The following is a 22,521-nucleotide window of genomic DNA, read 5'->3' as shown; positions in this document are numbered from 1 at the left end:
ACAATTGGGGAGGGGTGCAATGCTTGGGCGGACATGGGGAGCCAGGACATGTCTGTGTGCTGCAGGGTGTTTGGGGGGCAATACTTTGGGGACACCAGGGTACATCACTCCATGGAGCTCCAGGACACATCATCCCTCGAGGTTCTGGATGGGATGTCGGGGGTGTCCCCCTGCACCTAGGGGCTCTGTGTCATCACTTCTCGGAGGGCTCCGTGTCATTCCTCCCCAAGGGTTTTGGGGGGTCCAGGGAACTCCGTGTCAACCCTTCCCGGCGTCCCAGTGGGTCCCAGGGGTCCCTTGTCCTCCCTGCTGGGGTCCCAGGGTGTCCCTTGTCCCCCCTCCCGGGGTCCCAGGGGTCCCTTGTCACACCTGCCCGGGGTCTCAGGGGGTCCCAGGAGGACCCAGGGATCCCTTGTCCTCCCTGCCGGTGTCCCAGGGGGTCCCTTGTCACCCCTGCCCGGGGTCCCAGGGGGTCCCAGGGGTCCCTTGTCACCCCTGCCCGGGGTCCCAGGGGGTCTCAGGGGGTCCCTTGTCACCCCTGCCCGGGGATTCCCTGGCATCGGGCGAGTCCATGCCCCGTCGTGGTGGGGGGGACATCAGCAGTAGCGGGGGCTGGACGCGCCCATGAGCGGGGGTGAGGGGGGGCGTGAGGGGTGTGTGAGCAGGGGGCGGGACTTGGACGAGCCCATTCCTGCCGGAGGGGTGACCAACCGCATCCCCGCTATGTTTACTCCCAGCTAGGGTGGCTATCCAAGAATTCCCGACAGCATTTCTTCCGACACAATAAAAAAACTCGGGATAAATTCTGCGCGGACAAAAAGGCTGGGAGCGGGGGGAGCGGTGCGGGTGTGCCATGTCCTTCCCCCCCCCGGGCCGAGTGGTGCGCGCGGCACGGGGCGGGGCGCAGGGCCGCAGTGGCGGAGCCGCCCCGTCCCTCCGGCGCATCGCGGTCGCCATGGCGCTGTGCGGCCGCTCCGCGCTCCTCCCGCCGCCCCCACGACACCGGCCCCGGCCCCGAGCCCCGGGGCCCTTCGTCAGGTACCGGAAGGGGCAGCGGGGAAGGCGAGGAGTGGGGTGACAGCGAGCGGCAGGGCTGCGCTGAAGCGGCTGTAGGGTGGGGAAGGGGTATGAGGGGTGGGGGGGTCTGTTGGAGGGGCGCTGAAGGTGTGCGTGGAGGGGAATGTGGAGCCTTTTGATGAACTGAGAGGGAGTTTGGTGTGCGAGAAGCTGAGGTTTTCACAGCTGTGGTGCTGCTCTTGGAGGAAATAGGGTTAAACGCCTGTTTGGGGGCGTTGAGGTGGGAGGCGCAGGGCGTTGGAGGTGCTGAAGGGTGCTGGAATAGAGGGGTTGCGGAGAGGTTTTCAGCGGTAGGATGGGATATTAAGGGGTTTGATACGGGAGAAGGTGGAGCGTTTGCAGAGCTGACGGTGCTGATTTGGGATAAAATAGGTTTTAGCACCTGATTGAAGGTGTTGGGGTGGGGGTGCACGGCTTTGGGGGTGGGACAGAAGTGATGGGTTATTAAGGAGAGGTTTTGTGCCGGGGCACTGATCTGTGGGGGGTGTTGCGGTCGGATTTGGGGTCATTCAGGGGGTTTTGGGGGGGCTAGAGCAGCATGTGAGGGACTGGCAACGGGAGGGAAAGGATGATGGGGACAGGTAGATTTGGCAGGTGGCTACCGGGAGGGAGGTGTTGGTGGCCCTGACAGGACGGCAGACAAGGGCCTGATGTGACCTTGTGGATGGAGGGATTGTCAAAGGCGGAATCCTTTTGAAGAAGGGTGTGTGGGAGGCTGTGGTGGATGAAGAGCAGCAGGACATCAAGGGGGGCTTGGAGCAGGGCTGGTGTGCAGGGGGTGGGTTTGGGGTTGTGTTTCTGTAGGGGATAATCCTGATTTGGGAGGGGGTAGGAATGGGCTGTCTTGGCAATAAGGGAAAACAAAGACGTGTGAAAGGCAGGAAAAGTGAATTAGGGTAGGGATAGCTGAGGTTCGGGAGGGACTGAGGGATTATGGAGAAAAGGAAGACCCTGTATTTGTGTGGGCACCTGCTGGGGGGCTTGTGGATACAAAAGTAATAAAATTACCAGAGCTCTGGAAATACTTTGGGCTTGACAGGAGCTGGGGTGTGGGGACAGGTGAGATGGTGGCCTTGGCTCTGTGGGAGCTCAGGTGTCAGCTCAGGTATCCTTAGGTTGCCAGAGCTCTGTTTCCTTTTGGAGACTTAAGGTGCACCCATGTATACGAGACTGCAGCCCATTATCTGAAGGGTTTGAATAGAGGAAACAGCCTCAAGTTGCAGCAGGAGAGGTTTAGGTTGGATATTAGGAAACATTTCACTGCTGGAAGGATTGTCCAGCACTAGAACATGCTGCCCAGGACAGTGGTGGGGGTCTCCAGGTATTTAAAAGGCAATTAAAAAACATTTTTGTGGTGCTTAGAGATGAGGTTTTGTGGTGGCCTTGGCAGTGTCGGGGTAACAGTGGGACTGAATGGTCTTAGAGAGCTTTTCCAACCAAAATGATTCCATGATTCTGTTTTATGGTACCACAAAGGACAACGCAGGAACTGAAGTGCTTGATGCTTTCAATAGTTCCAGCACAATACATGGAAGTATTCACCAGTGGGAAGCCAGATAATCAGGGAATGGAGACCTTGCACGTGAATCGCAGACAAACACTTGGCTGAGCTACCTGGGTCTGTGTTTGCTGTAGATTTTCAATTAGAAAACAAACAAACACCAAAACCAAACAGCTTTTTATGTTAAGTACAAGAAGGGAACAAAAGCATTTTCACTTTTTGGACAGTTTGCCAGTGAAATGAGGAATTCTGCAGTGAGAGAGAGAAATGGAGGTTGTTCTGCTTGCTTGAAACATGTGAACACGGCTGTTCCCTCTCTGCCTGCAGTTAGAAATTGAACTGAAAATAAGACAGAAAAAAGTGACCTTTTCAAAAATTTTTTTTTCACTGAATAAATTAATGTTAATTATTTAGAAAGAGTTTAGTATTTCTTTAGAGTTGTAAAGTATCTAAAAATTCATGATGGGTAATGAAATGCCAAGATGGTAAAAAAAAAATGCTGAAAGAGAAAATGGTTTCCACTCAAGCTTTCCTCTTCCTGAGTGATTTTTGTAATTTGAGACCCTGTTTTAGAGTTGTCATGAGAACATTCAGACTCTCTGAACATCTGCAAGCTTTTGAGCTCCACTGGGAGATGCAGCCAGCAACTGTAATTTGGTGCATTTGTAGGAGCCATGTCATCTGTTAGTTTTTTTTCCTACTTAACATTCATTCTTGTGCAGTTCTTTTTTAAATTTTTTTTATTGTCAGGCCAGATGGAGGCCAGTGTTTGCAATAAATTTCCCAGGCAGTCAGCAGATAGCAGGCAGTTAATAAAAATAACTTAAAACAAAACAATCCGTTACCCTCCTCTCCCTGCCCCCAAGTTCCCAAACAGGAATGGAAAAATTCTTCAGACTATATAAAGACTAGAGAAAGGGCCAGAGATAATTCTTGGAGTTCTTCCACATACTTGAGAGTTTTGGTCTGCCGTGTGGCACCTTGGGAGCTGGCGACCCTCGGCATTGTAACAAGGAAAGAATGGATTTGTAAATAGAAAAGAAAAAAAATCCCTTAAGTAAGAGAAGAGTGCTGCCCAAAAAAGGGGAAGTCTTTTTGGGAGGTGATGTCATCTTTCATGTGCCTGTGTTTAGTGGTGAATGAGTGTTTTCCTTGTGAATACAGGCATTTCTGAACAAAATTCATATGAAGTGCTTGTTTTAAATATCTGCATCAGCAAATCAATGCAGATTTGTTATATTTCAGAGCACTCTGCACCCGCCCAATCTGAATTTCCTTTATGTAAAACAGAGTAAGCAAATCCTCATTATTCATTATCCATGGCAGTAACATAATACAGATGAGTTCTCACCATGTGTCCATGTGGGGAAATGCAAAATGAGTCCTTGGGTTCATTTTTCTGTTGTCTCTTCCTCTGTGCTTAACATTCTCCTGCTTTAAACTCTTCTGTTGTTAATCACATCGTGGTTAAATATGTGGCTTTTTTTCTATGAATGGGGTATTTGGGAGCATGGGACCAAAGAGTTGTTGTGGTTTCCCAACCAGTTTTTGTAGGGGACTTGTCTGTGATGAAAGATTAACAGTCTGTGTCCATGTGTTCCTTATGTAATTATGTCGAGGTTCAGGATTTTGTAAGCACGGTTTCACCGGATTTTCTTTTTTTTTAAGGAATGTGCTGTATTTTAGCAATGCAAAGTACAGGAAGAAAGAAAGAGGAACAACCCCCATTCCTTGAATATGGATGGTTTTCTGCCAGTTTAAGGAAGTAAGAATGCTGAGGGCCTGCTACAGTGAGAATTGAGGGGTGTGGAACCATTTGATTGATGGGAATAGAGAGGTAGATGGGAAATTTGCCAAGGAGAGGAGCAGAGCTATGGTGTGGACCTTCAGCTGGAATTCTCCCTTTGTCATCATCACACCATCTGATTTGGAGCTTTGTGGCCACGTGGCTGCAGATGTTGTGGTCCAGGAATGAGCCCTGAAGGTGAATTTAGTCTTGAGGCACCAAAAATCAACTTCTTATTTCTGCCCAAGTGCCAGGCAGTGCCCTGTGCTTTTAATCACAGAGTGAGTGATGGCAAAATAATCACCCTCGAGCTGCTGGTCTTTGTCACTTTTTCAATTAATGTCATTTTCTCAGCTGATAATATTTTTGGAAGAGAATAGTTGATGCTCTCCATAATGTGCTGCAACGTAAGAAAATGAAAATACAGATGTGACTTTTGTAAATCAACCTGTTAAGAAGAGAGAATGTCAAGGGTCTGAGGGTCTGACTGGTGTGTAAGTGATGGGCAACCCATCATTTGATGAATTTTCTCAAAAAGTTTGTGGTTGTGCAGAACGACACCAGGCAGTTCCTGGTGTTTAGTAAGGAGAGATTCAGGATTTTTCCTGTGTGCTTTGAGCTCTCTGGATTACAGAATTGAATATTCCTGTCCACTTAAAGTCAAGATTTGGTCCTGAAAATGCACACATAGTTAAAATTCATTTATCTGTCTCCAGTTTCTTCTCACTGACCCTAAAAAAATTATTTTATCTCATATTTATAGTCAAGATCCCTATGCTCACTGTAGAGAAATATGCAAAATAGCTGGAAAGTTGACATCTATTTTAAGGTGGGTGAATGTTGTCTTTTATGAGTGTCAAGCACTGAGTTATTTTGAAATCAATGAAATTCTGAATCTTTAGCTCAGTCTGGCTTCTGGTGTCTGTTTTCACAGCTACAGTAAGGTGGGGATAATGTCAGTCTGTGGGAAATCCAGAAAAAATCCTGGGCTCTTAATACAAGCAGACAACATTTCTGATAGAAATCATGAGGTCAACAAAAGACCCAAGAAATATAAACTTGATTTTTCGGGGACTAAAGTGGAAACAGATGTTCACAACAGCGAGTTAACAAGAAGAGAGACTTGGGAAAAAAAAAAAAAAAAGTGATTTATCATTCTATTTTATTTATTTATTTAAGGTAAATCGGGCACTTAAAGGTAAAACCATTGACTTCGGTAGGCAGCACGAATCTGTTAAGTTATTCCCTGTCAATGGGAGGATTCTCCCTGTTTTGCCAGGGATATTCCCGATTTCCCCTCTCGTTCCCTGCCATCCATCCCCAAACCTCGGCCACGTGCGGGTTTTTAGGGCTGCCAAGCCTTTGTGGGGGAGGAGCGAAACATCTGCCAAGATGAGGCGAAACACATGGAACAGCGAAATCCCAGCCTTTGTCAGCTGAATTGGGTGTTAAACACAGCCCTGCCAGGCTGTGGGAATCCGCCGGGAATTGGGAATCCAGCGGGAATCAGGCAGGGATCAATGCTGATATCGGCGCTGCCTCAATTCTGGATTACCACGTCAAGACAAGGCAGCTTGCACGCAGGTTAAATCCAGCCAGCAGCCAGGGATGCGGGGAAAAAACACCGCATTGTGGGAAAAGAAACGAGATGGAATGGAAATTCAAGCACCGCGTGGCTTTCTCGAGGAAATGGATTTGTTCTTTGTGATTGAGAAAGGCACAGTTGTTAATATTCTCTTTATTTGCCAACAGACGTGCCTTGCAGCGCCGTGTCTGTTACCAAGCTGTGACAGGCTGGCTGTTGTAAAGCGAGGTACTTTGCATAATTAGTGTGAAGACGTGAACAGATGAGCACTAATTCTTAGAAGTTAATGATTGTCAATTATCCCCCCCCCCCCTTTTTTTTTTTGCCTGGATCTAGTCCAAGACTAGCGGAATATCAAGTACCTCAAGGTATAGTTCCTTAATTGGCCCAAGCACACTTTATTGCCAGATGTCACCCCAAAACGTGGCTTTGCCTTTTGACCTGCCTTCATCAGCAGTCACGTCAGCTTGCCGCTGTTTGAAAGCGTTGTTTTCTTTTTAATTCCTGGGCTGGAGGTTGTTTGGATCCATAAGCTGATCCGACCTGACACATGGCTTCAAGATCGTTAGTGCAGACAGAAAGGCGGTGAGAAGGGTGAGACTGGCCCTTGCAGCACCGGGAGGTTTTATCCTGCCTTAAACCCACAGGGAAATCCCAGCTTCTGCTCAAAAGTGGTGCAAAAATTCCCACTTTACCTATATCAACTTCTTACCCCCTTCAGAAATTGTCTCATGGGTGGATAAGTAACTTCCAGCTCTTGTCTTGCCCAAATCTCGTTGAAATAATTTTGGAGTCTCCTTACAATCATGTTTCCAAATACACCTAATTTATTTTTTTTTCCAGCAGTAAGTCACTGTAGTTTTAGCTGTGGTTATGGAGATGGTGGATCCAAAGCCACAATTTCCAGGGAAGCATCCCAAGGCCCACAGGTTGATATGGAGGTTGTTGTTTCCGTTTGAATTTGTGCTGCTGGGGTAAAATGAAAAGGAGTAAAAAAAGTCAGTGCTTGTTTTGGAGATGGGAAAAGTCATGGATTTTTGTTCCCAGGACAGTCTCTTTTGTTTTTGTCAGATGACTGTTTAATGTGAAATCCAAGAAAATGCCTTTATTTTCCCCCCTCTGACTTTATCCACAGTTTTAGCCTGTATTGTTTAAAAGCATGTTGTAAGAATTCTAATTATTCTCTTCCCTATTTCTGAATGGCATCTTTCTTCAGGCACACAAGTCTTCTGTGTTTAGTGTCAGCCTTTGAATGTAATGATTTATCCACACTTGAAATGACATTGAAAATTTTTCTGTAAAGGCGCTTTTTCAAAGAATTTTCTCATAGAAACCACTTCTTAAATAAAGCAAGGAAAAATATTCTGCTTAAGGTCTGTTTAATATTAAGAATGAAATAAATATCTTCATTGGACATAACATTGTGAAATAATGAACGTAAATTTATTCTATGCTTTTGTGTTTTATGTCAGGACACGCAGCACTGACATCTAGATTTACCTGGCAGAAATGTTTCAGCAGCTTAATCTAAGATCTATAGATATTTTTAAGGGCTGCACCAAAGTTATAATTTATTTGAGAAATAATAAAAGTAATTCTAGGAGAGTAAAATTCCTAACCTGAAAATTTAAAGAAGGAAAGGAATACTCAACCTGTGAGGACTCTTCTCCCCCAGTTCTTCTTCCCTTTTTCTACCCAGCACTTGAACTGATGAGAAAATGCTTTCCCAAAACTCAAGAAGACAAAAAGCCCATTTATTGTGCTTTTCTCTGCTCTGGTGTTCTTAGTCTCATAACACTACTTTTTTTAAATGATAAATGTGTTTTATTGGGTCACTCTTTTGTGGAAGCCTTTGAAATGAAAATTTAAAGATCTTAGGAGTAGCTTACCTTGTTTGATATGGTAATGTTTTTTAATAAATGGAAAAATCTTTCTTCCTGAGTATCCATACTTGTTCTTTGTCAAATTGAGTTCTAACCATTCTTCTGTAAGTGATCAGTACAAGGAGGGTAGCAAAATCAAGGTGTGTGTTCCTGCTGTGTTTATAATCAGAAGAGGTTTATAAAATGTTACACAGCCCTTAAAAGTCTATTTTTGGCCAGAGAATTAAATTTGCCTTCAGAATTGACCATGAGTAGCAAAGGGATTATTGCATCTTGTTTCTGAGGAGCTGAAGGAAATCTCCTTGTGCCCTCAGCAGTTTTTGTGTTGACTGTTTCTTTCCTCACTTTGAGCAGGAACAGGAACATGTATCCTCTAATATGGAAAATCTTTTATTAAAAGTCACTCTGGGAGCTGCTTGCTGTGTCAGTGCAGAAGTCCTTGGACATGCTTTTTCTCCCAGTCCTTCCAATTTGTCCTTCAGATCCTCTCAGGAATCATGGAAACAATTCCTTTGCAGGCAGGTCAAGAAGCATTTTGAGAATGATTTCATTAAGGATAGCTTTGTACAAAAAGTTGTGTCCATGTTGAGGCTCCAGCAATACTGCAGCTGCTCCTCAATAACTGTGGGCTTGTGCAAATTGTGTTGCTGTTTCCATACCAACAAATGAAATAAGTTCATTTTGTGCCCACAGTGAAGAGTCTGGGGATATTTTTCTGCTCTCTTATCTCGTGATATGGCAAATATAAAAATATGAGCTCTGAATAGCTTGTAGTGAATCATCTCTCACCCAGCTGGTCTGGGCTCCTGTTTAATGATGGGATGAAAATTTTCCAGAATAAGATTCAAAACCTTCATTTTGTGTAGCTGTGAGATTCAGGTTTAGGTGAGGATTGAAAGAATGAATAATTAGTAGTAGCTTAAATGTGCAGGATAAAGTTCAGTGTGGTTTTCATGGATTTCCTGGCATCACCCACGTGGACAAACATCTGCTAGTACCTGATGAAGTGTCTTTGCTGTCATCAGTGGCTTTAATTTCTGTTTCCATATCTAAGACTGGATCAAAATATCCATCCATCCATCCATCCATCCATCCATCCATCCATCCATCCATCCATCCATCCAATATAATATAAATTGAAATGTTCCAGGTAAGAAGAATAATTGAGGGATTCACAACTGAAACATGTGACCTAAAAAGTGGAAAAATAAATGCTGGAGACTGCAGTGACTTTGAGCTTCCCATGAAAGTGTTTCCAAATGAAATGTTGTCTGTCCTTTATCACTGATATTCGAATTTCACTTAGATTCACCATAATGGAAACCTTTCATGTTCATTCTTTCTTTCAGAGAAAGTAGAGCACAATAATTGTAGTATTGCTGAAAAGACCTATTTGCTTTTTTACTTGGCTAAAGTAATGCTGAAAATAGAAATATTTGACCTTACTTTATTGTTTGTTTGAACTGCTCATACATTTAATTCTGTTTGAGTGTTTCTGTGAGAGACATTTGTTTCCTGGAGCTGAACAGCTCACAGTTCTATAAACAAGTCTATAAACAAGAAATCCCATTCAGTAATATCAACAGTGAAATTTCTTGTCTTTTATCTGTATTTAAACAAACTCACAGAATGTTGCCTGGAAGCACAAATTGTGTTGCTCTCTGTTGTAGCTAAAAGATGCATATTGGGCAACTGAATTAAAATTTATGTAATAAACTATTCACTTTGATTATAAAAAAATCTGGCTGTTGCAGATGGAATTTTTCCCTGGTTTAAAGATAAATACTGGACAGCTGAATTAAATTTATATAATAAACTATTCATTTTTATGGTAAAAAAATCTCAGCAAGACTTGGCATTGTTTCATTTTTCTTTGATGTTTGAATTTTGATGATCTTGGAGGTCTTTTCCAACCTTCATGATTCTCCTGATGGTGCTGGAGGTATCAAAACTCTTTCCCAGATTTCTGTTGGGATGTGGTCCCTTCTGATGTTACTTTGGTTTTTGCTTCTCTGGTAGAAGAGGGAATTTCTGGTGGCCTGGTGGGAGCAAACCTGATCAGCAATTTTTGGCAGGTTGGAGATTAACAGAGCTTGTGGGTTTAAAAAATAGTTAAAAGTTCCTGTCTTCTCTCAGTGCTGTGGTCTTCATCTTTTAGTGGGCAAAAATAATCGGGAATGGTTTGATTTAAGGTCCAAGTCTCAAGGAGAAATCTCCAAATTGAAGTGTGTCCATTTATTTTCTGTAAGGAAGAAAACAAAGCTGGGTCAGCTCTTCAGCCTCCCATTTTGACATTTCACAACACTGATCTTGAGGATAAATTCTCTTTCTTTTGCAGCTGCAGCCGCCTCCGAAACATTCAGACCATCTTGACACAGAGCAGCAAATCTCAGCCTGATGGAATCCTCTGCATTTTAGGTTAGTGTTACATTTTTTGTTCTCATTATACTGATAAAGATACCACGAGTTTCAGAAAGAAGAAAATCATCTCCTTCCTGCTCCAGGCCCCAGCCTGGTTTCTCAAGGAATGAACAGCTGATTGATACACTCTCTTCTCCCTAAACAATTCTTCAACCTATTTACTAATTTTGGGCAAAGAATTTTAAAGAGTGGCCTGAGAAACCCAGGAAGCAGTTAGTAGTTAAATGTTGGCACATAAACAGCATGTGGTTTCAGTGCTTTATTTCTTCTGGGATTGGGAGAATAGGGCAGCAGGAAATAAAGGTGGATGTGTGTGCAAGTGTGCTGGAGGAAAATAACAGGGGTTTTGTACTGCTTGAATACCATTTCATTGACTCCTGTTTCATATTATATAATCAGTGTCAAGATATTAAAGGAAAAATGCAGAAGTTATGATTGAAAACTTGAGTCTTTAGAGAAAAGGACTGAGGACTGATTGTTTAAATAATAGATTGCAGTTAAAGAGAAGAAGTCTGATGTAGCCCTAAAGAAGCTCTGTGTAGAAAGTGATACCATAGTCTGTTTTTTCAGGAAACAGTTTTAGTTTTATTCTATTTTTTTAATGATGTAGCAATAGAACTTAAAGCTCATTTACTGGACCACAAAGTAAAATTTATAAATATATATAACCTCATTCTCTTTTAGTCAGTACTAACTGTACAGCATGACCCTTCCTAACCTACATTCTCTGGGGTAAGAGGTTAAGTCTCTGGCTAAGTAGTAACTGTACAGCCAGAAGCTCTGTGAGGTCACTGTGTCAGCTTTCCAGTGAAACTTAATCATATAGGATAAACTCCTTGGGTTTTGCCTTTGCTGCTAATTTAATTTCATAAAACATGTTGACTGATGACACTGCAGTATTTCTTAATTACTCTTAACTCTGAGAGTGCAGAAAGTGCCAGGTAAAGAACAGTCACTGGAAACATGGCCCAGCTTTAAGGAAAGCAAAGGAATTGCTTTGTGTAATCCTCAGTGTCATGTGGAGGATTTAATTCTAGTCATAAGAACATACCTCCTAATAAATAAGCACTTGTGGTATGGAAATATAGGTGGTGTGTTTTATTGGGAGATTTGTGCTTTGCCCTGATCTCTCAGCACCCACAATGGAGCTCTTGTCTGCTCTGCCCTGGCTCCTGTAGCCTGCAGAATTTCTGGCATAACTTCCATTAAACAGGCATGTCACTGTTATAAATGCATTAAATCTGTCATCAAATACAAGCTTCAGATGACAAAAACCCATGTAGTTTTATGTCCTGAGTCCTCTTGACTTGTGTGGAAAGTGGATACTCACAACTATGTTTTTTTACAGTCAGGGCATGTTCTGTTTCACTTGGCTGCTTTTAATGGCCTGGAGTTAATGCAGTTCCCTCACCTCAACTTGAGTTTCATACTGGGCTGTGAGATAAAACCAGTATAAACTTCCACAGCTTTGCTTCAAGTTCATTAATATTTGTACTGAAATTAAACCCAGCTTTGTGAGATCCCAGAGAGAGATGAGATCTGACCCGCTGTTGATACAAGTATTTAAATGTAGTTACAGCTGATTTTTTTAGAAGAATCCTGTAATCTTATTTTAAAGGGGTTGCATGGTAACATTCCTGTGTTCTTTACTGGGGAAAAAAGGCCTCACAACTGACAGGAAAAAGGAATTTGAAGGTTGGTATGTCAAATATCTTTAAAAAGCTGTGATGTCTCAGCTGAGTGTGTTGCTGTTCAAACTGCTTAAATTATACTGTAAACTATTTTTTATGATAGTTACAGTGATAGTTTCTTGGCACCTTGCCTTTCACCAGAGATTTTCAGCTCATGGTTCAGTTGCTCCGATTTCTGAGGATGTGCATTCAGTGTGAGTAAGGTGTGTCTGTAACTGGAGTTGTAGCTGCTCTGATTGTGGATCAAACTGACCATTCAGCACAGCTGAATTTTTGCAGATATTGATATTTATTTTTTATTCTCTTCGAAGAGTGTGGGGATACTTTCAAGGCTGTTCCAGTAAATCTTTATTTTATCTTAATTCTGTTCTCATCTAATTATTTAGATTATTTTTTCTCCATTATATCCATCCTACACAGAGCTCTCCCTACTGGGGTTTTTCCCACATCCTAAGAACATTTAGTACATTACACTGATTGTTCATCCCATTCCCTTTCCAAACAGAGCCTATTTTAAGGATTATTTTGCCAGCAGTTCCAGAACTGTGTGTTGGTTTTGGGCCAATATCTAAAGGTGATGTGTCCATTCCCTCCAGCGTCACCCTGCTGCTCCCTCCCTGCTGTCCCCACGTGTGTTTTACATCACTGCTGGTGCCCTTCGGTATCTTGCACCCACTTTATCTTAGCCAGCAGACAGATTTTCCCCCCGGATTTGGCCAGAATGTTTTCTGCCAATTTAGCAAACTGAATGGGGAGCAGGAGCAGCTCCTCGGGGCTCGGACTGACTCATTGTGTGCCCGCACCCCGGCGAGGAGCTGGGAACAGGCGGGGGAGTTCCAAACTCCCAGCTCAGCTGGAGACAGGCGTCGGGGTTTCCTAATTAATGGCCTTGCCCATTGTTCTGGGGAGGACTCCTGATACGCTCTCGGGGGTATCTTATCTTGGTCATTGTTTCATTTCCTGTTTGTTTTCTGCTAGCTATATCTGTTCCTTTAACTCCATATGTTTCTGTAGAATAACAGTAAAGCCTCAGAGTGAAAGCTCCTGTCTGGATAGGATACTTGAAAGACTCAAGTAAATCACTAATCCCAAATATGCTGCAGAATTCATGGTTTTGTGTTAAACAAATGCCTTCCCTGTGTGTCTGTCAGTGCTTTGCAAGCAATAAATTCATGTGTGTACTCTAAGAGTTAAATCTGTCAGCTGTCCCCCTTTAACATCTTTTTGTTTTCTGTTCCACTCCTTCTGTCATTAACTGAAAAAGCAGAGGTTTTGGCTTGGAAGATCTGCCCTGCTTGAAGTTGCTGTACCCAGATAAAAACTCAAACTCTTCAGTTGATGGTGATATCATAGCTGGGTGGTTTTTTTTTTCTTTTTTTAAATGAGGGCAGTTTCTCATTTTTCTTCTGATCTTCCAGAAATCAGAGTCACAGGATCATAGAATGGTTTAGATTGGAAGGGACCTTAAAGATCATATGGTTCCAACTCTGTGCCATGAGCAGGGACACCTCCCACTATCCCAGATTGCTCCAAGCCCTGTCCAGCCTGGCTTTGGGCACTTCCAGGGGCAGCCACAGCTTCTCTGGGCCAGCCCTTCCCCACCCTCACAGGGAACAATTCCTTCCCAATATCCCATCTATCCCTGCCCTATGGCAGTTCAAAGCCATTCCCCCTGTGCTGTCACTCCATGCCCTTCTCCCAAGTCCCTCTCCAGCTCTTCTGGAGCCCCTTTAGGCCCTGGAAGGGGCTCTGAGATATTTCTGGAGCTTTCTCTTGCCTAGGCTGAACACCTCCATCTCTCTCACCCTGTCTGTGCCAGATTATTGCTCCTCTGAGGCTTCAGAAGATGCTTCAGTTACGCAGGTAATCATGAAACAGATTATCTTCAGGATATTGTGTGTGCTCACTTCCCAAGGCTGCAGCTGATTCCAAGGAGACTGATTACATTTAAATGGAGCTCCCTAAAACAATGGGACAGTTTCTTCCTGAAAGAAGGGAGTCTCCACTTGTTTGTAACTAAAATCCCACCTAGACACGAGGGCTTTGGCAGCAATATTTGTATGTTGAGTCCCATTGAATTCCAGATTACATTGGTGTGCCTGCTTTCATGGGGCTGAAAATGTAAATAAAATAGAGGGGTAGATATGAATGGGAGTTCAGAAGCAGCAGGAGAATAGGGATTCAAATATTATGGTAGGAAAAATTTTTTGAGGGCTGAGAAAGCTGTGACAGATGTGAAACAGCTTTCCACCAAATATCAGATACCTTGGAATACATGTGAGCTTCCCAAAGTTACTGAGCAAACAAAGAGTTTATTAAGATACTGGATTCAGTAGCTGGATGCAGACACATCATCTGGTTTGCACTTTAAAGCTGAAGCATCACATGAAAAAGGAGCATAAATAGGAGAACCTGAGGTTTGTTCTGATTTTTGCCAACTTCAGGTGACTCTTGACTGGTGTGGTTTCCAATTCAAGTCCTGAAACTCAGATGTTCAGGCCCTGTTATTACATTATCAACGTTCTGATCTCTCCTTTAGCAGTGGTAACAAATCCTAATTTGTTGGTAGCTGTTCCACTGAATCCTAATATAACTTGATAGGAAAACTTGCCATTAGAGAAATTTCTTGGCAGTAAAAACTGGTGACTTCTGTGAAATGTGGATGGCAAGGATGCTGTTTTATATGCAGCTGTACTTGTTTGAGAAAACTGGATTTATTATAGTAGAATTATGACTGTGACTGTCATCCAGAGAGATGAAGATTGATGAAAATAGTTTCTAAATCTGTGACTTCATTCCTTTCTTGTATTTATCTTCTGTCTCTCCATGCTCCAGATCTTCAGTTGTTTTCATTGAATTTTCCCAAGGACCAGGAAAGGTTTCCTTGGAAGCTCTTTGTGCCCTGTGTGTTTTGTCAGAACTTCTTTTCACAATTCAGAAGTCTGCAGTGGCTCTCTGGTGACTCAGGGATTGCTCTATAACACTGATAAGATAATGTTTAATCATGTATTCTAAAGCAGGAGATTTGGGTCATGGGATTAGTTTGTTAGGAAGCTTCAATCAAGAACATATTAATTAGAATGCATGCTGCATCCAGACAGATGTTTGAATTACTAGAAAAAAGGGAATTTTGGATGCAGACCACTGCAGAAAACAAGACATTTAAATTTTTTAAGGAATACTCGTGGATTTAGGTTGAGAGAGAGATGTCAACATGTGGCAGTGATCTTGAAAAAACTCCTTTTTCCCTACCCTGTTCTTTCAGTATGTTCAGTTGAGGAGCTGAGTTCATACTCCTGCTTTAAAGTTTAATAAATTAAAAGTTTTATAAATTAAATAAATGTAATTTAATAAACTAATAAATTGAGGAGGAAAAAAAAACTTTTCAGGTGTGCAGTGTTAGGACACACAGTGATTCTCCTGTGGTTTTGCTTTTGCAGGGATAGACAGTCGATACAATGAAGGGTGCAGAGAACTGGCAAATTATCTGCTCTTTGGTTTGTACAACCAGAACAACAACGACTTTGAAAGGACAGGCTTTCCTGAGGAAGTTCTGGATGGTGAGTAATGTTCTCAACGTTTTTACCTGTTCTGGACAGAAGATGAGCAGAAAAAGGGATTTAAAAAAAGAAAATAAAGGTCTTTAAGTCTTAAGTTGTCTGTATATGCCTGAAAATACCTTCTTAGAAACACTGCTGAAGGACTGATTTTAAAATAAAATAAATATTAATAAAAATATATTAAAAAATTGTATTTTTTAATACAAAAATAGATATTTCATATGTTTTGTGCTCCACAGTTTATCTCAAATGTTGTAAACTTACACAATTATAGCCCATTAGTTCAGTCAATATATGTTCATGTTATTAATCATTGTGTGATCACACCTCTGCACTTGTAAAGTACTTGAGCTCTTTTTTTACTTCACCACATTAACTCACCTTTGTCATACTTGGATTATGGCCAATCCCTGTGATCACACATTATTTTTCCCTTATTTGCATGAAACTTTTGGATATCTCCCCCTTGGGCTGTGGTGCTGATAGTTTTTAGTTGAAGCTACTCTGATGTAATGTCAGGCAGGAGCAGCTGGAGTTTAGAGGTCTGGAAGTGCTCTGGGAAGACTCACCCTGACCCTCTTGGCTGCACAAAGGACAGGCTGATGCAAGTTCTGTGCAAGACTTGGGAATAACCCCCCAGTTGTCTGGAACAGTAACAAGTCCTCTTGTACTTGGAACTGTCTGTGGCTGCCAACTGTTTCTTCTGCTTGTTTAAAAGAAATCAGGAATTGCTGAGCGGTTTTCTTTTTTAATGAGGTGCGTGATAGAAAAAATGTTTTTTCTGTTCAGTTTCTCTTGTGTGTGGAGTCCTGATGCTGGAATATTTGTTCTGCTTCTTGCAGATATAATCATATTAATAAAACCTGACAGTGTTCATCTGTACTGCAACCCTGTGAATTACAATCATCTTTTGCCCTATGTGGCACACTGGAGGAACTTGCATTTCCACTGTCTGACTGAAAATGAGGTAAGTGAAAAATGAATGCAGACAAGATTTGCTAATGAACTTGTTAATGAACTGATCCTTAAAGTGAAACTTTTAAAAACATTCTTTCCAGAAGCCTTTTTTCTCTTTCCCCCTCAGCAGGGGAGTGATATGTGTGTATATCTGGGTATTAATCATTTACTAAAGTGTGCAAGAAGAATATGTTGTCAATACTTTTATTTGTTGGAGCGTGAAGACAAATTGCTCCTCTCTCCCACTAATTGCTGTTGTTTTGACCTGAGTCAGTGATCTTTTAATGAGGAAAAAAATGTGGGTTGTGAAAAATGCAAAATGTGAATCAAGTGTCACAGTCAGCGCTGAGATTTCCCACATCAGCCTTGTTTGCTGCCAAAGCAATGTCTGCACTGGTTGCCAGTAGTTTTTGAATGTTAGAAAAGATGGGCTTAGTAAGTCCTTTAAAATGAAGAAACTTCATTATGTATTTTCATTTTAACTGTTAAAATGTTCCTTCTGTCGAGAACTATTAACCTCACTTCCACTACATCCCATGACTGATGTTTCATCTTGAAGTTAAAAGTCAAAGTTTTCTAGAAAAAAGTCCATTTATTGCTATGAAGTATTTTTAGAGGAGTAAAAAATGAAAATACTCTTTATCTGGGTGTAGAATAAGGACCTTTTCATTCCAGTGGAGACTGGAAATGCTTCTTCCTACATTGAGTTCTGTGTAGTTCCTTTTCTAAGTTAGAATTATACTGAATTCTGCAGGAAATGGGTTTGGAGCTTGTGATGGTGAATAAAGCCAGTGGAAAACTTAATGGGAAAGTCAGGGAGAGAAACCTTTTTTGTTTCCCTTGAGTTTCCAGCTTGGAAGTGATGGGACTTATAATAGACTGATTGTGTTTTTATGTGTCTGGTTGATATCTTAGATCACAGAATTAGGAAATAATTCAGATTACAAGGGACCTCTGGAGATCATCTTGTCCAACCTCCTGCTTCAGTGGTGAGATCAGATCAGGTTACTCAAGGTCTTTTTGCAGCTGGGTGTTGAAAGCATCCAAGGATGATGACTGCAGAACCTCTGCTGGCTGTCTGCTCCATTTTCCCACTGTTCTCCTAGTGAAAAAGTGTTTCCTTTCAACAAACCCAAACTTGTCTCATTTTAAATCATGACTTTTGTTATGGCTGCTGTGGAGAGCCTGACTTCACCATCTCAGTAACATTTTGGTGGGTTTGAGGTGCAGATACTGAGCAAGCCTGGATCTCCCCTTCTTGGACAAATGCTGCATCCCACTGGTTGTGGTGGCCCTCCACTGATCTTGCTCCAGTTTATAAATACCTTGTCCCTGGATCCCAAAACTTGTTGTGGATACAATTCCAGGAGTGCAACAGAGAAGGATAATTCTTGTTAGGATAGAACAGCTGAGCTCCAGGTTAAAACATGCCACAGCTAAACCTGAAGCCTGGCTTCACAAGGCTTTTCTGTTGCTAAAATCCCTGCTGAAAGGGCAAATCTGATGCTGGGAGAACACGTGCACTTTGGAATCAGGAAGAGAGAAGTTCTTACCACACAGTTGCCAGTGCAAGTGCAACCTCAGCTATTGAATTTTAAGCTTCATCTGCTTATGGGCTTTGATATGATTTATCGTGGTAAGCAGGAACCTTAATCGTACAGCGTTGGCTTGAAATAATGATGTAATTGGCATAGTAAACCTTGTTCTTGGTGGAAATGAGGGGAAAGGTTTGATTTTGGAAGCTGAAAATACAGTTCTCCTTCCTAATATCCCATCATCCCATTGCTGTTTGGTATGAGTGAACTGAGCACTTCCAGTCACATTCCCAATGTATAAGAATTGCCAGTTTCCTATATTACTGCTGAAAGACAAACAAAACCTTGCTGTGTCAGGCTTTAAGTGCATCCTGTTTACAGGAGAATTGCCTGCAGTGGCTTTTAAGCACTTACTTTAGTGATAGAAATAACTTCATAAAAATGAAACCAAAAAAGTGCAGGAATTTTAGAAATAAATAAAGCAGTGCTGTACCTGGCTTTGGAAAAACATAGAACTTCTCCTTCCTTTTTTCCTTCCTACTTGCTTTAAGTAGACCACTGGCATTTAAGAGTATATCCTAGTTATTGGGGAAAAAAATCCTGTATTACTAAAAAAATAATGCCCATGTTCAAAGTGGCCAAATGGGATAAAATAGTGAAATTTACTGTAGTAAATTTTGGGGTGTCACGGTTGAATGGACTCTATTTATTCTTGCAACAGCAGATTATGAGCAAACCTTTAGCACCCTGCCAAAACCCAAGTTCTTATTCCAATAACATTTTTAAGTCCTGAGAAACTGGCAGTTGTTTTGGGCTTGGCTTTGAGCTGCAACTTTGATCTGGCTTCCTGGGATTGGAGAATGAACACACCATGGAGGAGCTGGGGCTGCATCTCAAATTCAGGCTTGACTTAAAAGAACTTGTTCTCAAAATAAATATATTGGGTGTACCCTGAAGCTCACAAAAAGTTCATAATCATGTCATTTGCCTTGATAAGAAGCTCAGAGTGCTGTGAATAAAAATGAAATAAAATAAAATAGGCAAAACAGTTCTGCCTTCTGATCTTGCTCCAGAAAAGAAGTGGCTCTTGAAGAAGCCAGCAGGGCTAGACCTGTTGGTTCCAGACTTGCTGCTAAACTCCTTTTTAGGTCAAAGTCAGTGTGTTTTCAGGTTTGTGTTCTGTTATAAAAATGACTTTAGTGTGATTTGTCTCTTCAGTCTGGTTTTTATAATTTTCTGTGTAAGGATATTTGTTCTTCAGTCTACTGAAGTCTTCAGACAGTGTCACATGAGGGGTTTCTCCTCTTCTTGCCTCCTTTTCTTGCACTTCCCCATCAGACTAAAACATATTCTCATTGCCTAATCTGTGACCTGGGGCTTATTCTGACATTGATTTTCCTTGCTCAGTGTTGTTTAGCTGGTAATACAGTATCTTATTTTAATGTTTTTTCTCTCAGTGGCACGCTTTTTGTGGCACATCAGTTGGTATCATCAAAATTACTTCCATCTTTCAAATCTAGATGTTGAAAGACTTCACTGAAAGCTGAAAATAAAGTCTATAATTATGCCTTTGTATGTCATGATTAAAAACTTTGCTTGGCTTGAGTATATCCCTGCCATGATGGGATTTCTAAAATACAGAAAGAGGTGCTCAAGCTTCTGGAGGCTGTAGATGGTATTTTAGTGCTTTACATGCTGCATCTTCTCTTTCCTACCAATCAAATTAGGGCATGCCTAATCCAGTTTGATTTTAAATGCCTTCTTCTAGTATGAAGATGAAGAAGCTGCAGAGGAATTCAAGATTTCCAGCTTTGTGGACATGGTCCGGGATTGCAGCCGCATCGGGATCCCCTACAGCTGCCAAGGTAGGGTGGGTGATGCTCAGGGTGGAAGTGTTTTGCACCCTGCAGCTTCAGGGAATGAAGATTTCCTTGCCTTAAGAGAGAAATAAGGATTAGTAAGTCATTAGTTTCCTTTTAGCCTCTTTTTCCTTAAGAGTTGAATTTCTTTCTGAGAACTGGAAGTTGTTAGAGTTCATTTGGGGAGTGAATGCCCCCAGCGTGAGGCAGAGAAATGATTTGCATTCAGAGCAGTGTCTTGAGCTGCTACAGAAGTTTTCTGTTCCCATGGGAGCTCCAGATAAATCCTTCTTTATGGAAGGGAGGAATAAACATTCCTTTATGCAAGTTTCCTTTTTTAGAACTAAAAAAACCTGCCCTGCACAGCTTCCTGTTGGGATCTGGAGCCAGCCTTGAGCCTCAGCAATGTAATCTTGCATTCTTTTTTTATTCCTAATGCTTTATTGCTTCCCTTAGGGAAGGGTGATATGCTCTGACTGCCTGGAAAGTCATTAGTGGAAGTGCCAGGAGGAAGAGTTTTCTTCTCCCCCAACTTGAAATTCTGATTAAATGGGGATGATGGAAGAAATTCCTCCCTGTGAGGGTGGGGGGGCCCTGGCACAGGGTGCCCAGAGAAGCTGTGGCTGCCCCTGGATCCCTGGAATTGTCCAAGGCCAGGTTGGACAGGGCTTGGAAGAACCTGGGATTGTGGAAGGTGTCCCCTAACCATGACAGGGGCTGGAGTGGGATGAACTTTAAAGTCTTTTCCCATCCAAACCATTCTGGGATTCTGTGATGCTGACAGTATTTACTTCAGGCCAAGTATTTGAGGAACTGGTGTAAACAAAACTCCCTATTTATTATCTTGAATTTTAATTGTTAATCAGCTTATAATGAAGTTTGCAAGGAGATGTGGAATATCCTGAGAAAAAGGGACAAAATTTAGGGTTTAGACGAGCTTCTGCACAAAATTATTTTTCACTTAAAGCTTTTCAGTTGTACAAAGATATGATAAATGAGACGCTCTGTGAATGCCAAGAACTCAGGGAGAGCTGGAGTGCCAGGATTTCTGAGGGAATGTTGCTGTGTTTGCTTTGCAGGCCACCTGCAGATATTTGACATGTTCATCGTGGAGAAGTGGCCGATCGTCCAGGCCTTCGCGCTTGAGGGGATCGGGGGCGACGGCTTCTTCACCATGAAATATGAAGTGAGTGCTTCCTTTTGTCATTTCCTTTCTGAAGCAGGAGTTACTCATGGAATTCTTTTGTTTGGAAAGCACTTTTTGAGATGATCTAGTCCTGACTCACTGCTCAATTGAGCTGCTAAATTGGATGAAGTTTTTTGGGATATTGTAAAACTGTGATAGGATAGAGACTCTGTGGTGTTGCTGAGATTCTGTTCTGGGATACACAGCACTATTTCCTGGATAAACCATTATTTGGACATTCTCTCCAGGTCTCTGCTGTGATTTAGAACTTCTTTCCTTTCTCTCTAAAGCCACCTCTACCAATAACCACGCCTAGATGGATTCTTTTACCCTTAATTTTTTTTAGAAGGGTTTTAGATCTTCAAGTGCAGAGCAGAAGGAGCTGGTTAGTGACAAACACTGTGAGATGAGCTCTGAAAATAAGGCAAGATTATTTCTTGGGTCACTGTTTTTGATTGAAGAGATACATCTCCTTCTCTCACTGACATTGTATTTTCATGGGTCATCATACAATGCTGAATAGGGCAACAGTCAGGATTTAATTGCTCCTATATTTAATAATGATTTGCTGTTTCACTCTGAGCAACTTATGTCATTGATTTGCCCATTTATTAATGCTCTGAACAGCATTTTCAGATGACAGCTTTGCATTTCTGTGCTTGTTTAAAGCTTCTTTGATTTCATTTTTTGAACCTCTGCCACAGCAATGCAGATGTTCCATTTTTCTTATCACTTCTCCATTTTTACAGCCACAATGGGTTTTTGTCTGACTCCTGATAACTGGAAAACCTCCAGAGAATTAATGGTGCCGTTGTTAAAGTCTCATCATATCTAGAATTGTACATGCTTACTCAGAAATAGGCTCTGTGAGTTCCTATTCTTTCTGAGCACCCTTGTTTTCCCAGTGGTTCCTTTCTTCAGGGCTTTTTTCATTCCATCACTGGTACTGTAACACCTTGTGGTGTGAAGCTGCCCAAACCATTAAACACAGAGTCAATCGCCCTTCTTGATGTCTGAAATGAGTCAGTGAAAATTTGACTGGCAATTCAGGAGCTGTCTGGATCTTCAGTTGCCCTTTAATTACCCCAATTCTTTTCACAAATCTGTAGAGGCACTGAAAAAACTGTTCAGGCACGGTGGCACAGCCAGAACCTCTCCTGTGTAATTCAGGGAGCTGATACTGTCTCCAGGCACTCCTGAATGCTTAAAAAGGAGCAGGGAAAATTCTTGGACTCCTTTTTTAAGAGCAATCATATTGGTTCTGGCAGTCCAGCCAGCTCCAGCTGGAGTTCTTGCTTGCTTCCTCCTTCAAATCATGAGGGGATTTCAAATGGGAAGTGACATTCCTAACTTTTTAAGTGTTTGTTTGGTTCTGTCAGGCAGCTGCTCTGTGTCACTGATGGGGGAGGAGACCAGGCTGAAAATGCATTTGGGATCACTGTAAATGATCTTTCAATTAATTCTTCTGCCTTTGTTAAAA

General features: G+C 42.1%; 1 protein-coding gene across 1 annotated transcript in view; it reads left to right on the top strand.

Moving 5' to 3' along the window:
• The first annotated feature begins 929 nt into the window (after positions 1–929).
• Positions 930–22,521, top strand: part of C4H20orf194 (chromosome 4 C20orf194 homolog) — a 65,575-nt gene continuing 43,983 nt past the window's right edge. Inside the window, exons 1-6 of the mRNA XM_015624905.3 lie at positions 930–1,038; positions 10,171–10,250; positions 15,385–15,504; positions 16,347–16,471; positions 19,765–19,861; positions 20,935–21,041. Coding sequence (XP_015480391.1) covers positions 956–1,038; positions 10,171–10,250; positions 15,385–15,504; positions 16,347–16,471; positions 19,765–19,861; positions 20,935–21,041 — 612 coding nt within the window. The 5' untranslated portion in view covers positions 930–955. The remainder of the gene's footprint in view (positions 1,039–10,170; positions 10,251–15,384; positions 15,505–16,346; positions 16,472–19,764; positions 19,862–20,934; positions 21,042–22,521) is intronic.

The sequence above is a fragment of the Parus major genome, chromosome 4 (genome assembly GCF_001522545.3).
Source record: "Parus major isolate Abel chromosome 4, Parus_major1.1, whole genome shotgun sequence".
Classification (NCBI taxonomy): Eukaryota; Metazoa; Chordata; class Aves; order Passeriformes; family Paridae; genus Parus; species Parus major.
The sequence above is the reverse complement of the archived record's forward strand: the minus strand, read 5'-3'. Positions and strand labels throughout refer to the sequence as shown.